Source organism: Helianthus annuus, chromosome 15, assembly GCF_002127325.2.
Source record: "Helianthus annuus cultivar XRQ/B chromosome 15, HanXRQr2.0-SUNRISE, whole genome shotgun sequence".
Lineage (NCBI taxonomy): Eukaryota > Viridiplantae > Streptophyta > Magnoliopsida > Asterales > Asteraceae > Helianthus > Helianthus annuus.
The window spans coordinates 10,490,922-10,507,150 of NC_035447.2; the positions used below are offsets into that span (position 1 = coordinate 10,490,922).

General features: G+C 34.8%; 1 protein-coding gene and 1 long non-coding RNA gene across 2 annotated transcripts; both read right to left on the minus strand.

Moving 5' to 3' along the window:
* Positions 1-416: 416 nt before the first annotated feature.
* On the minus strand, positions 417-1,612 carry LOC110914768 (protein DOG1-like 3). Its single transcript, XM_022159503.2, has one exon. It carries the CDS (start codon positions 1,586-1,588, stop codon positions 554-556), a length of 1,035 nt encoding a protein of 344 aa, XP_022015195.1. The 5' UTR covers positions 1,589-1,612; the 3' UTR covers positions 417-553.
* Positions 1,613-6,144: 4,532 nt separating this feature from the next.
* LOC118487363 lies at positions 6,145-7,209 on the minus strand. The gene is made up of 2 exons (XR_004881574.1): positions 7,022-7,209; positions 6,145-6,331 (listed from the first exon to the last, which is right to left on the minus strand). It is a non-coding gene; the product is annotated as an uncharacterized LOC118487363 (long non-coding RNA).
* Positions 7,210-16,229: the final 9,020 nt, after the last annotated feature.

A 16,229-nucleotide genomic window follows, 5' to 3' on the forward strand; every position in this document is an offset into this window, starting at 1 on the left:
CATAACCAATGTGATCATTCACTATTTATCTTCAAAGAAGGTTCCCTCATGGCTTTTATCCTATTATATGTTGATGATATCTTGCTCATTACCTCCACAGACACACTTCGAGACAAACTCCTGGCTTTACTCTCCAAAGAATTTGCTATGAAATACTTAGGTCCTATAAGTTACTTTCTTGGTGTTGTTGTGACTCACACCAACAAGTCATTATTTCTCACTCAAGAAAAGTATGTAATGGAAGTTCTCGAACGTGCAGGTCTTGCTGACTGTAATGTTGCGGCTACACCGGTCGACACACAACAAAAAATGAGCTCAAAAACCGGCACACCTCTTCCCGATGCCACTGAATATCGGCGTCTTGCCGGCGCGCTTCATTATTTAGCCAAGAGTTTTATGCGTGAGTTTATTAAAAAGATGATTAACAAAAACTTTCTAATTATTTTGGAAGATTTTTACAGACTCTAGCATTACAAACCTAAATGAATGAACTCATAACTGAACGCAAACGCAAACGCAAAAACCAAAACCAAAACCAAAACCAGACAACAGTCTAAAACTTAAAAACTAGATTTCCCTCCACTCGCACGCAACCGGACATGCAGCTCCAACTAACTCCCTTGCCTATTGTACCCCTCTTCTTCCCCCACTCGTGCAACCGGAGATACAGCTCCGCCTTAGCAATCAAAAAATACACCGCCTGTATCGGCGTCAATATCTCTATAACCGCCTTCAACGTCTCCAATCTCAAATGATCCGCCATATGCAACAACTCCTCCATCTCACCACACTTCACCTCCAGCACCTCCTGCACCCTCTCCTCACTCTCTCCACCATCACCGCCACCATTCCTCATCATCTCTGATACCGCAATCGAAAGCTCCACCATCGACCTATCCGCCGCCGTCTCCTGCACTTTCGCCAGTTTCTCCGTCAACACTCGCTCTTCATGTATTATTTTCCTATGCAACTCATCAATTTTTTCCATCTGTTTTGACGCCAAATCGGATAAATCTCCGGTAGTTATACCGCGAATTAGATCATGGAGCTTCGCGTCTACCTGAATACCTAATATAGAGTAGAGCAAATGAATCGCTAACGTCGGTCGCCATCCGCCGATCCATAGAAACGCGTCCTCGAGGTTGCTCAGCCATGACGGAGCGTACATCGCGATCGCGTCTCGTTTCTCCCAATCGGATTTTGTTCGGTAGTACTGTTCGTACTGCCGTACGACTTTTTCGATTAGTTGTAACAGAGCGGAGTCGTTTTCGTTGTTGTTGTGGTTGTGGTTGTGGTTGTTAGCGGCGGTTACGAGTTCTTCGAGGTGCGAATTCTGTTCGCGGAGCCAGTTTTCGAAGAATGTGTTGAATGATTCAGAAGAAGACGTAGGAGGAGGATTACTAGAGGAGGCTATCGGCTCCTCGTCCGCCATGAAAGGTGTAGTGTCAAGCATCATATATAGTGAGTGTTTAGATTTGTGGAGAATGTTTGAGGTGATGATGATGACGACGGTTGAGAAGAGAGATTTATAGAAAGTGCAAGTTGCAGAGAATTGACTGGGGGTGCAACTTGAATTGAATCTGAACATATCCGTGAAAACCGCTAGGGTTTCTATGCATGCATGAACCCGGCCGGTGAAACCATGGGCGAATGCTGATTTGCAAAGTTGACAGGCATAGATTATTTAATGGAGGTTATGATAAAATAATTTTATCATAACCATAAACTATAAAAAAAAAATTATAGGATAGTCTCATGTTAACATAAATATTTTCTATCCTCGTTATTATTAATTTAATTTTAATCGAAAGTGTAATGACATATAAATATAAAAAAAAATCAAAAACTATCATCACAATCACTCTATCTATCGTGTATCGATTATATCCATTAATTTTTTCAAGATATAACTTTTTTTATTATCTTATCTGGTATATAAAATTAGATTTATTTAACACGTGTAATGTATAAAGTTTTTTTTTAAAGATATAACTTCTTTTATTATTTTCTATACAAATTACATATATTCAATCCGTGTAATAGATGAGGGTTTTAAAAATAAAACTTTTTATAATTATTAATTCGTGTATAAAATTAGTTTTTTTTTCAACTCATGAAATATACGGGGTTTTTAATTATTTAATATATAAAATTAAATTTATTTAACTCGTGTAATACACGTGGTTCTAACCTAGTAAATTATAAATATAAGGAAATTTAATGGCGAATTCGTTAGTTTATATTAGAATCACATAGATTATTTATGTAATTTGTATAATGGTTTGATTATACAAAAATTGTCACGCATAAACAAAAAAAAAGTTGTAATATATCCAAAAGGATATAGCACATGTTTTGAATCGATCGAAAACTATAGAAACGAATACCAATGTCCGTTCCTATGATACCAACACCGGTACCAATGTTGTTTAGTCGGAATTTGTTCAGTTCCTCATGAAACTTGTATGATACCAACCCTCGTATACAAAAAAACACTCTATTTTAAATGAAACCTTATTTTAAACAAAATTTATACGCAAATGTCGAGAGAAAAAAAATTAAACCCAACTATAACTTTTGTAAAGAACTCAAAAAAAAAAAAAAGTTTAAACCCAATCAACCCAATTCAAGTTTAACTAACATTTTTTATTAACAAACCACACAAAATAGTAATTATTCCATGTATAAATTTGCAACTTTCTTGTGCATAATGACTTTTACTCATGCTTGGGGACTTTAAAAAAAAAAAAAAAGAAACCTAATTAATTTTTCACTTTCAACCTTAAACTTTTTTCTTTTACATTTTAACTCATTTGAAATTTTTACTTTTAAGTCAAACTTTTTCATCTTTTATAATTTAACACAACACTTTATTATTTACAACTTTGGCCCCTCTATACTTTTTATCTTTCGTAAGTTTTCGTTTTACGTTTCGTTCTAAGTTTTGCGAGTTAACATGCCGTAGCGTGCATTTGAGGTTCAACGTTTTTGCTCTATTTTTTTTATATTTGACAGACCCGTCGCAACGCGTCCATTTTTTCCCTTTTGAAAACTTCCCCGCAACGGGCGCGTCCTAGATCGACTAAGTTATTATTTTGTACGTTTTACGTTTCTGGTTAATTTCTTCGCATTAAGACACTTTAACAGGTGTGCGTGGTTCAATGATTTTAATCTCCTTTTCGTTCAGTGTAATTTTTACCATTTTATCTATTTTATTTTTACGATGTTGAGAGTCGATGTCGTTGTGGCATTGATGCTACTTGACACGGTTTTACGAACGTTTATTAAATTTTTTTAGTAATATTTTGTTTCGGTTTACCCCTATACTCTCTTTACTTAAGAACTATTTTTTTGCGTGCATATTTTATGTACGGGTATGTATAAATACGATTTGTTCTATATTCCGACGTAAATTTTTTTATAGACGAGTCAGTTCAAATATAATACGTTTTCATTTAAAGAAACCATTTTTACGTGCATATTTTTATGTACGTTTTGGTATAAATTCAAGTTGTTCTACGTTTCGACGTAAAATTTTTTGGGTAAAAGATTCAGGTCAAATATAATATGTTTTCGAGTTTATTTTATGTATGTTTCGTAAAGTTTTTTTCGAATCAAGTGGAGTCAAATTATGGTTTCTTTTTCTCCCCTTTTTCTGAATGCTCTAATTAATCCCTTTCGATTACATGTGTATATTTTTCTTCATACCCGTTACGTTTTCTATGTATGAGTTGGATCACATATCATACGTTATGAATGTTCGATATGAATTCCATTTACTTTACGTTTGATCCAATCACAATGCTTATACAGGTTACACTGAGTTCAATTGAATACGTCGAAATGTGTGTTTTCATATGGTTAACGCATAACGTTTGGACTAATCCATTTAATGTTTAAGATGTACCCGCGCCGCAACGTGGGCGGGTCTTACCCTAGTTAAGTATCAAATATAAAATCGTCACTTCCCAATTACCATTATATTATATATATATTGTTAACGAGAGACGATTAATAGTAACTTTATTTTAAAAATTATATATAGTTTTTTATTATTTTTTATTTAATATAGTATAATTGTTTTATTATTATAATTACTTTTAATAATATATTTTATTTTTCCTTTTTTTAAGCCATATATTTCCTTTACCATTTTTAATAACTCTATGTTTTTCTTTTTTAGAACATATATTAATTTATCAAATAATTAGATACATTTTTAATAATTTACGTTTATAACTTTTTTTCTAAAAACTTAAGTACGTTGTCGTGCTTGATTTTTTCCCTCGACATTTCGTTATAAATTTTGTTAAAAACGAAGTTGTATTCAAAACAAAATGTTTTTTTGTATCATAAAACAGTATAATAAGAAACTAAACCGTTCTAATGGTTTGGCTTTCTAAACAACATGTTTTATTTTCAAATCAGGTTTGTTTTACATTATCATTTGCTCGGTTTCGCGCAACACGCGACGTAAAAAAAAAATCTAGTTTATGTTTTCTAAGAGTTTTGGAAGTTGTGAGTACATCATTTGGTTTTTAATGGCACAAACAACTACACAGTGGCCGTCTTATTTTTTTAATTAGTTATTCAATATTTATATAATATATATAAATTAAGGCCCTCGGGAAAAACGGGCCTTAGCCGGGGGTGCGGCTCACCCACCTAGGGCCGGCCCTGGTACTAATTAGATCTGTTCAAATGGGATAATTAGGAGGTGACAGATAGGAACCGTTGGCTAAGGCGACTAAGGCTTAGGTGGCAACACTACTACAAAATAGAGCATAAGACGGGGTGAAATGGGTTTTAAGACGGTGTTTTCAACACCGTCTTAAACCACGCTGGTTTAAAATCATATCTTTTTAGACGGTGTTCAATTTAAACACCGGCTTAAAATTCATGACTTATTAGACGGTGTTCAGAGTCTGAACACCGGCTTATACTTGATGTCTTATTAGACGGTGTTCAGAGTTTGAACACCGGCTTATACCTCAAGTCTTATTAGACGGTGTTCAGAGTTTGAACACCGGCTTATACCTCAAGTCTTATTAGACGGTGTTTAGTGAACATTTTCCAGAAATACATTTGCTAGAAATACATTTGCTTGCTGGAAAAAAAAACATATAAAAGGTTTTCCAGGAAATACATCAAGCTATATACATACACCAATGGAACATTTTCAAATCAAACCAAAATAATACATATTCAAATCAAAAATAAACCCGTAGACATCCAATTCGGAAATAAACCGTCAAATTACAATCATTTGTGAATACATAACAAGCTACGTTAAATTGCATAAATAAACTACATACGCTAATCTAACGAAATACCTAACTCCCTAAAAAACTTCGGCATCAACGTCATCAACAAAACATCGCAACAATTAAATTGCATAAATAAACTACATACGCTAATCTGCCACATGTCTTAGTTTTCCATCATTTATACGGTCATCTGAATGCCATCGCAACAATTTTGATTCCTTCTCGTTTGCAAATAATCGTTTCAGTCTTGGTATAATAGGAAAATACCACAACATTTTAGCTGGTGGTCCATTTTTTGTCACATCATCGTCAACTTCATCTGTATTGCTTTTACGCTTATACCTTGATGCGCCACAGTTAAAACATGTATGATCATTTTTGAACTCGTTTCTATACAACATACAATCATTTGGACATGCATGTATTCTTTCAACTTCCAATCCCATCGGGCACATCATTTTTTTTGCTTGGTATAACGAAAGTGGTAACTCATTGCCTTCTCGAAGCATGTCATTTAATAACACTAATAGATCTGTGAAACTCTTATCACTCCATCCGTGGATTGACTTTAGGGTAGACAATCTCAAAACAACACTTAGTTTCGAGTATTTCTTACAACCAGCATATAACGGTTTTTCCTCATCTTCAAGTAATTTTCTTAATTTTTCTTGCTCATCATCACCAATATTAGTCTCTAAATCATTATACATGTCATTGAAGTTGTCTTTGTCGTCATTTAAAGTGAATTTTTCGTGATCAATATATTGTTCTTTATTATCCTTTTTGTCATTGTCTATTTTGAAAGACGATGTGCTACGATTAGCAAGAGATTCCACATGCTTTGACCAACAAGTATATCCAGGCATAAAACCATATCTAAACAAATGAAAGTTTATTTCTTTGATATCAAATTTTTGAAAATTTGTACACGATGCACAGGGACAAAATATTAATCGATCTCCCATATTCACGCGATGAGCTTCGGCGGCCTTAAGAAAACTTTGAACACCCATTATATATATTTCATCTGTACGATTTCGGTAGTACATCCAATCGCGATCCATCTGAAAATTCAAATAAACAAAAAAATGATATGAGCGTATACGTATGATGTAAACCGGTTTTCTAAGGAGGTGAATCCTAACCCACTTTTTGAATATTCTATCTCAGAAGTACACATTTTAACGAGACGACATTTAAGAAAAAATCGGCAGCATTTCCCCTTAACTCCCCAAGTATGCGAAAAACCGCAAACTCCCCCTCCCCCGAACCCCCTCCCCCTCTTTTAAGGGCGAGTCCTTACTCAATTCGTAAACGAATTGCGTACTCGAGGCGTGAGAGTAGAGGAAATACCAACCGATCTTTTCTTAAATGACAGTTCGTTAAAATGTATACATATCCTAAATGAGATAGAATATTCAAAAAGCAGTCCCGAACGGGACAATCCAAAATTTATCTCTATTAGATAAATTTTGGACGGGTAATTCTAAAGGGTTACCTAAATATATATTTATATACCTATATGTAAATGTAAATATATAACATCTATATGTAAATTAAGATAGTAAATTTTCATATATCACTGAAAATAAATTATAACAATGTTAAACACATATACAATACATTAATGCCTTAGAAAAACAAAAGACAACTTCAATTTCTAACAAAAAAAAAACATATAACTAAACACATTTAAAACTATTTATAAAACTAAAAAACATTAAGTAACATATGTAAAGAAAAAAGAAACTAACCTTAAAGCTTTAAAAGCTTCTTAATGATGAAATTAAGTGAAGAAGGTGAGAAAGTTGGATGAAGAAGATGAGAGAATGAAGAAGGTGAGAAAGTTGGAAGAAAGATGAAGATTTGGTGGGTTGTTGGAGCTTCTGCGATTTGAATTTGATGAGTATATAAGACGGTGTTCAAAGGTAACACCGTCTAAAGGGTGCTATGTACATATAAGACAGGGTTTAAGCATAAGACGGTATTGTATGGAATTTTGTTGATTATTTTAATTGGGTTGGTGCAACGGTCATGTGAGGATTTGATTTTAAGACGTGGTTATTAAAATAACACCGTCTAAAGCATGAGCATATAAGACGGTGTTCAAAGGGAACACCGTCTAAAGGGTGCGTATGTAACCATAAGACGGGGTTGAAGCATAAGACGGTGTTTTATGGAATTTTGTTGAATATTTTAATTGGATTTGCACAATGGTCATGTGAGGAATTGATTTTAAGACGGGGTTATTAAAATAACACCTTCTAAACCAAATATTGAACACCGTCTTATGCTCTATTTTGTAGTAGTGGGAGAAGCATGTACCTACATGCTTTTTCAAAACGCAGTTTTGTAAAGCAAAATCTATTTTGAAAACGCAACACCAAACACTCCCTCAATCCAATTTATGTTATCACCTGGATATATACTTCCAATTTATGTTATCACCTGTATATCTGTGTGCCCATTCATGTTTTTAGGAAAGTGTAAGAAAATTGAGATATATAAACAAAATAGTACACTGTTTATAGTAGATAATATATAAAACATTTAACAGGTATACAAAATACCTTTTTTTCTAGATAGCATATATGTTCTTTTACTAATATAAAATATTATATACATATAAGAGGACAAAATTAGGATAGGAATACAATTTATATTGGGTGGAAATGTGATGGGTTATGGGTATGGGGTCCATGTTCATTGGAAAAAGGGTAAATTCAATTGTAAAAAGAATCGAATTTTGTCTCAGGTACGAGGGAGGGCACATAGTACAAGAGTATGTCATGTCATCAAATTCTACGTGTAATATTTTTAAAATAGAGAGTATAAAAAGTGGTCATGAGTGAAGAAAAGAGAAAATGTTATTGTTTATCTGTATATTTGAGGATATTATTTATCTCCTATAATTTTTTAATATGTTTTGAAACTGGTTATGAGTGGAAAAAAGAGAAAATGTAAAGATAAATGTATTAAAAAGAATTATTTAATTGAAAATGAGAGAGAAAATTTATTGTTTTTTAGTGTAATTTTAGGTGAAAATATGGTGGGATAGATGTGAATAACACTTAGAGTACTCACATTCATAGCATCAAATTCTGTGTGTGTTGTTTTTAAAATATAAAGAGTATAAAAGGTGGTTGTGTGTGGTGGAGAGATAAAATTTTACTGTTCATCTGTATATTGGGGGGGCACTGTTCATCCCCTATAATTTTTTAATATATTTTGAAAGTGATTGTGAGTGGAGGAGGTAGAACTGTAATATATATATATATATATATATATATATATAATGTAAGTATCTATAGAAAACCCACTTTAATTAAAAAACCCGGGAAACTCAAAGCTCTCGATGTTTTTTTTCTTGAAAAAATTTACACATGTTATATACATGTTTTTAAGGGTTTTGGGCAAAAAAAAATCAAAAAAACGCCGAGTAGATATTTTAAAAAAAAATAAACAAGTTTTGGTGTAACACATGTTACAAATATGTCAGATGAATGTAACATGTGTTACACCAAAACTTGTTTATTTTTTTTTATATATCTACTCGGCGCTTTTTTGATTTTTTTGCCCAAAACCCTTAAAAACATGTATATAACATGTGTAAATTTTTTCAAGAAAAAAAACATCGGGAGCTTTGAGTTTCCCGGGTTTTCTAAATTAAAGTGGGTTTTCTATACATCCTTCCCCTATATATATATATATATATATATATATATATATATATATATATATATATATATATATATATATATATATATATATATGGTAGGGTTCCAGCGTGAACCTAATCCCATGCGTGAACTGATCTGGACCATTGATTTCCTTTTTAGTTGTTAAGGGTATGATTGTAATTATATAAAAAATTAGATTTAAATCATTATTTTAATAACTGAAATAAGTTACGTCTTTCCTATTTTAAATTCATTATCCACATTATCTTTTATTTCATTTTTTTTAGATTTCACCACCAGAATTCGGATTATGATTTTTAAGATTCACGTAACCTTCATATTTCAACGGTATACACATGTGTACTTTGATATGAATTGAACAGTACACATGTGTACTCAGCATGGTGCATATGTGTAATTAGCTACATAATACATACATATAAACGTAACTTGTAAACCTATTTTATATTAAGCAAATAACAATTTCCATAATGTTTGCCAAACCAAAAAAAAAAAAAAACATACAATTACAACTTCCAGTTTCGTGAAAACAATAAACGCAACATAATCGGAAAAATAAAAAAGACATAGTCTTTTACAAGTATTCGCCGCGTTGTATGCTGAATAATCCTTATCGACCAAGCAAACAAACATACGTGAATCATCCTTATCGACCTCATACGTGAATCATCCTTATCGACCTTCCATCTCCACTTTCCTCGTTTACGACGTCTCCTATAATAACACAAAAAACTCAGCAATTAGTACTTTGCATAATTCACAAGTGTACATCAACAACTTTACACATTCAATACACAAAAAAAAATATGAGATATCACAAAAACAGACGTTATACACATGTGTACATCGCATTAAAAACATAGCAAAACCAGAATACACATGTGTACAACGCCTTTAAAACAGAGCAAAATCAGAATACACATGTGTACAACGCCTTAAAACCAGAGCAAAAATCAGAATACACATGTGTACAGCGCCTTAAAAACAAGCAAAATCAGAATACACATGTGTACATCCCCTTAAAGCAGTGAAAAAACTAATGACACATCTAATAATGACGGTGTATAGTTATAGTCCATTCAAATAACACATCAAAACTGTAGTTCTGGTTAGAAATAGACTAGTACCTGAATTTCATGCTCGATGTAGTATAGTTCCCAACAGGCATTGCAACCTTAATGTTTCGACTTGAAAAGAAACTGAAATCATTACAACCCTGCAACAAATGAAAGTTGATATTAGTGTCTGAGTAATTTTGAGGACGTTAATTGTAGCGCATCAAGGGTGTGTCTGGAAACAAGGGTGTCAGCCGTGTGCAATTGACAGGTTAAGTCGTTAAAACCGGTAGCAAATCAGACCTAGCCGACATGAAACAGACCGATATCACCAGTCCGAATCGAACCGGCAATCTCATCAGCAACAATTAACTTTATTAACTCAACAATATATTAAATTGAAATATCAACTAACTCAAAATTATGTTAAACCCTAATTCACTTAAATCTTCAAAATAAACACCCATTCAGATTGAGCCGGTATACCTGTAATCGATGATAGATCTGTTCAGCTTCGCCGGTATATCTGTTCAGATTCGCCACCGCTGACGTCACCGGCGGTAGATCTGTTCTGCTGCCGCCGTCTGCAACCATCATCGTCATCATCAATGGCACCCTCAACGTCCTTAATCACCAGAAAAACAAATGAAAGAAACAAAAAAAAAAAAACCAACACTTTGTCGATCTGAAGTAAAGAAGAGTGGAGGAGTGTTTACCGGAAAATCTCGTCGAAGAAGAATAAAAGTACCACCACCACCGCCATAGCAGTGGCGTTGCTTCAACTCTCTCTATCTGTCATTTCTCTGGTTCCGTCGCCACACAAGGTGGCTCCCTTCCTTCTCAGATTCTCTCTCTAGATCAAGTAGGTTAAGTGGGTGTGTGTTCTGGTACGAGGGATAGTGTACGAACATAAGAGGGTGTTGGGGGTATATTGTCGGATAAGCCCCGCCGGGAGCCGATCTCCGGCTGGGAACTACAAGATAAAGGGGTTACAGGGGGGTGGGTATAGTGGATAAGGGGGAAGAGGTGTTAAGATTGTTTGGGTGTGCGACGACCGGAGGTGTCGCCGGAGTAACTCCAGTTCCCGGAGGTGTAATCAAGAGGGAAAGCAGAAAGATGAACGAGATGAAAAGTGGGTGTCTGCTTGTGTGCGTTTTTGAAGATATGAGGAAGATAGGGTTTGAAGTTTTAAAAGGATTTTTATATGTGAGAGAGAGATTTTTTGTGAGATTTTGAAACATAAATGCAGAGAGATTTTTGTGGGATTTATGCAATCAAGATGATATGGAAATTACACATATACCCTTATTCTCTTAATTAAATAGTAACAAATAACCAAATAATTACCATCATGCCATTCACTTAAAATCTCAAAATCATAAAAATCAAGGGCCCAGATTAGTTCACGCAGTTCACGCTGGAGAAATTGTTCACGTTTGAACCTAATCATATATATATATATATATATATATATATATAGGGAGCCGCTAAAATAAGAACCACCACCAGTTGTAAGAACCGTGAGAACCATTCTCCACCAATCATATTCAGCCAACAAAAATGGTAATTTTGGTCATTTAACCCATATGTCAATTATGTCTTTCTCTCTCTGTCAGCATTTAATATCTCCAGTCATCCATCTCACCTCTCTCATCTCTCTTAAATTTAAAATATCTTCAAATCATCTCTCTTAATTATGTTTCACCCCCAAAATCTCTCTCTCTCTCTCTCTCTCTCTAACAAAACCCACCGGCCGAATGATGTTCTTCACCCCCACTTTCTTGATTCCAAACTTATCGCCGGCCACCCCCAGCTGTGATGGCGGCTCGTGATGTCGGTGGCCCCAAACGTGGGCATTTGTTTCACGGCGGCGGTGGTGCATCTGTTTCACGGCGGCGGTGGCACGGTGTTTGCGGCGGTGGTGCATCTGTTTCACGGCGGCGGTGGTGCATCTGTTTCGCGGCTGGTGGTGGCGTTGACGGCTGGGTGGTGGGCCAGCGGCAGCGCCGCCGTGAGCGGCGGAGGCCCTGGTCTCCTCCCGACAAGTTGATGATATGTCTGGTATTTTTTTGGCCTGTGTTCTTCTTTTTTTTTCTGGGTTTAGTTGATTTTCTGGTGATTTCTTTGGCCTGTGTTCTTCACATGTGTTCTTGAATGATCTTATTTAGGGGGTATATTGGGGGTGTTTCTGTTCTTCATCTTATTTAGTGGGTGTTGATTTCTTGTGGGTCTCTCTCTCTAGAATCTGATGGTTTTTTGAATCTGATGTTTTTTTTATATGTTAGGGGTTTTGATGGGTTTTGTTGGTGATTTGTGAATGTGTTGAATGTTGGTGATTTTGTGAATGTATTGAATGTTTGATCAGTGATTTCGAATGTGTTGAATGTTTGGATAGTGAAAAAAAACTGTGGGTTTTGGTATGGTCGACTTGGGCGGCGATGATGAAAAAAAAACGTAATTTTAGATGACAATGGTGCGGCAAGGACTACGGAGGGTAGGTTTTTTGAACCTGCAACCCCACTTTTGCAGCCTTTTTTATTATCGGATAATCTGAGCCAAACCTCTTTTTTTCGAGATACCCTTTGTTTTGATTTTGTTGGTTCCCCCCCCCCTAGTCGATGATGATAACCATATATCTGAGACACCTCCCGAGTTTGCGATTTCTGGGTGCGTTCGTTTTTGCGTAAAAAAGTTTTTGTAAACAAAAAAAAAATAAACCGTAAACTTTTTAACGTAAACCATAACTTTTAAACGTAAACCATAAATTTTTTAACGTAAAACGTAAAAAACGTGAAGCGTAAAAATTTTGACGTAAAACGTTTTACGTAAAACGTAAATCGTAAAAAGTTTTACGTAAAACGTAAAAAGTTTTAACGTAAAACGTAAAAAGTTTTACGTAAAACGTAAAAACTTTAAAGTTTTAACGTAAAACGTTTAACATAAAAAGTTTTACGTAAAACGTATAAATTTTTAACGTAAAACGTACAAATTATCCCGTAAAACCGTAAATTTTTTTTCGGAAAATACGGAACGTAAAAAACGGCGCGAAAAAAACGAGGCTAAACGGGGCGTAAAAAAATTTGGCAAAACGGGGCGTAAAAAAAATTGGGCGGAGACGGAGAAAAAACGGCGCGTTAAAAAATGTGAAATAATCGGCGCGTTAAAAAACGTGTAAAAAACGACGCGTTAAAAAACGCCGATTGAGAAAAACGGCGTCTTAAAAGACGGTGCCTTAAAAAACGGCGCGTTAAAAAACTCGGTGTGCAAAAACCGGCGCGTAAAAGTTTTTGTCTTGTTCAAAAAATTTAAAATTAAAAATACTTTTCATAAAAAAATTCTTTTTAAAAAATCAAAGTAATATAATAAAACAAAAAAGTAATAAAAAATTAATATAGACAAAAAGACAAAATAGAGTAATTTTACTATACTACCATTTTGAATTAAAATATTAAAAACATAATAAGACAAAATCTATTTAATATTAATTTTAGTTACTTTAAATCTTATCCATCTATCTTCTTGATCTAAAGGCTAGAAAGTGGTTCTCTCAGTTCTTACAACTGGATGTGGTTTTCATTTTAGCGGTTCCTATATATATATATATAGGAAAAGTGTAAAATACAATACGACTTAACGTACATCACGTACGACAACGTGCGTGATTAATGTTTTCATCATGCGTGATTAATGCTTTCCAACATGCGTGATTTGGGTTCTTTTAGCTTATTACGTGCGTGATTTTCAAATGAACGTGCGTAATTATCTGTCGTACGTGATGTACGTTAAGCCGTACTGTACGTTAACTGGCCTTTATAATTATAATTATAATAATAATAATAATAATAATAATAATAATAATAATAATAATAATAATAATAATAATAATAATAATAATAATAATAATAATAAAAGGTAAAGGTTGTATTAGTAATTAAATATTACATTGATGAGTAAAATTCTCCTATATATTAATTTACGAATGTAATGAACAGTAAACAAACAATATTATATATAGTTTTTTTTAATAGTTTTATTATCTTAGTATTATAATAATAGTTATCCTCTTTACTTTTTAAGTCTGATAAGCTTGGTGTTAACCGGTACTTGTATCAAAAATACTAGTTCGTTATCGGTACATGAAGGTACAAACCAGCACCAGCCTGGTACATAAAACGCCAAAAGTTGGTACCAGATTGAGTTTGATAATCTTTTAGTTCGAGAAATTTGATACTGTTACCCAGTACCATTTGCTCATCCCTGATCACGGGTACCGTACGAACACCAACGGTATCGTACAACTTTTTTTAGTTTCAGTGGTAGAGATGAGCTGGGTGCCAACTGATACCGAATCGGTATTGGTACTGAAAATATCGGTTACGGTATCGGTATATGAAGGTAAAAATTATATAAAGATGCCACATTTCATTGTTGATTAAATATGGATAAGACCATGTGTAGTCGCTGGGGTCAATAATGCCCCATCCTTGGGCGTTGTGCGCCATGTGATAGCCCAGTTAGTAATTGGCGTTTTTCTAAAATGAGTGTAGTGGGGACGTCGTCATTATGTTAAAAAATGGGTGTAAATAAAATTAAATAAAAAAACATCAAAACTCTTTATTGGACAAGAAAAAGTAGAACATCACTAATTGTCCAAAACTTTTGAACATGGGCGTGGAAAATACAACGCCAAAACAAATTTTAGTGAAAAAAAACGCCCATGGGGACGGGCTCGCCGGCATTTTGGGGCGTGGAAGAAGACAAAAACGCCCACAATTGTAACGAGTACGGGTGGTCTAAGAATTGATAACTTTGCTCTCATGAAATATACATTCCTATCTGAAAATACAAAGCATGGCGGCACAAGGTCATCATTTCTGTTGCAACCCCGTCCCCTAATATCCTAGGAACGGGCGGCCGCGACCAGTTTCAGTGGTATCGGTGTTTATCAGTTTGGCATCGGAAATTACATCAGGACCGTAGTTAGGAAATATTTTATCAGAGTAAAATACTACACTTTTATAATATTAAACACGTGGGAAATTCCTAAGTTTTTAGTACACATATTTTCATAGGGATAAACCCTATTTTATTTAAATAAAAACATCTCTTTATTTAGGTAACTTTTATAGCCACGTTTCCAAGCCTTCAGTGCTGTCCAGCTGGCTTTTATTTGGCTTTCACATTTTGTTACCTGAAACGCGTTTAAAAACATTTTGTCAGTGGGAAATACTAGTGAGTGAATCCCAGTTTAATCATGACAGGTAAAACCGTTTACAGCATTGAGGGCGGTCGCGCAATTACATTTGTTTATTTTCTACTTTAATTACGACCCACAGTATTGTTAACACGATTTGTGGTCATGTTACTACTCACAGTGTAGTAACAAATTTTGTATACAAAACCCCAACATACCGACGATAATTGTAGAATACAAATACTCAATCACTGTTTAATATAATGTAAAACATTTGAGGTTTTGTGAAAACACTTTGTGAAAAGAGGAATTACTCACATTGCTATCTTAGGGTTTTCCTTTGTGATTTCCTGGTGATTATCTATTAATTACACAATGCACATGCGTTAGTATGATAGCCCAATATTTACATTAATAATACCCTCCGCGAGACAGAATTCCAACAACTACATCGGGCAGAACCACGACAGCCGTTACGGAACCCTAGATCAATCGGGCAGCGTATCTAATACGTAACCGGGGGTTATGATAATTACAACGAGGAAGAACTTCGTTAATTAGGAGGGTATAACGCCCGAGAATTATAATTGCTATGTAGAAATTCGAGAGAGAAAGAGAGAATGAACGAGTTGGGACTGAAGGCCGATGGCCTCCATTTATAGGGCCTGATTTCGAGTTTGTCGCGCCCCGCGAAGGCCACACAAAGGGCTTACGTGGCCCGCGACATAGGGGGTCTATGGCGTAGCTTGTCCCGGTCATTCGTATAGGTTCAACACGCATGAGGACACGTGGCAGCTCCGGAGGAGGCCTGGTGTCCAGGAGCTCGCGACCCGCGTAGAAGCAAAGGTAGTCTATCGCGGCATGCGACAGACCCATTTCAATTGTTTTTATTTTATTTTTAATTATATATGGTGTTTTGGGCTCGGTTTTCACATACGGGGTGTATTTTAAGACATCTAGGGGCATTCTAAATATATTAGGGGTGTCGGAAAGATTTTTGGAGGGTTGTTAT

What these genes read in the sequence shown, in the direction of transcription:
- LOC110914768 (XM_022159503.2), bottom strand. Translation starts at nt 1,588, where the DNA reads ATGTTCAGATTCAATTCAAGTTGCACCCCCAGTCAATTCTCTGCAACT.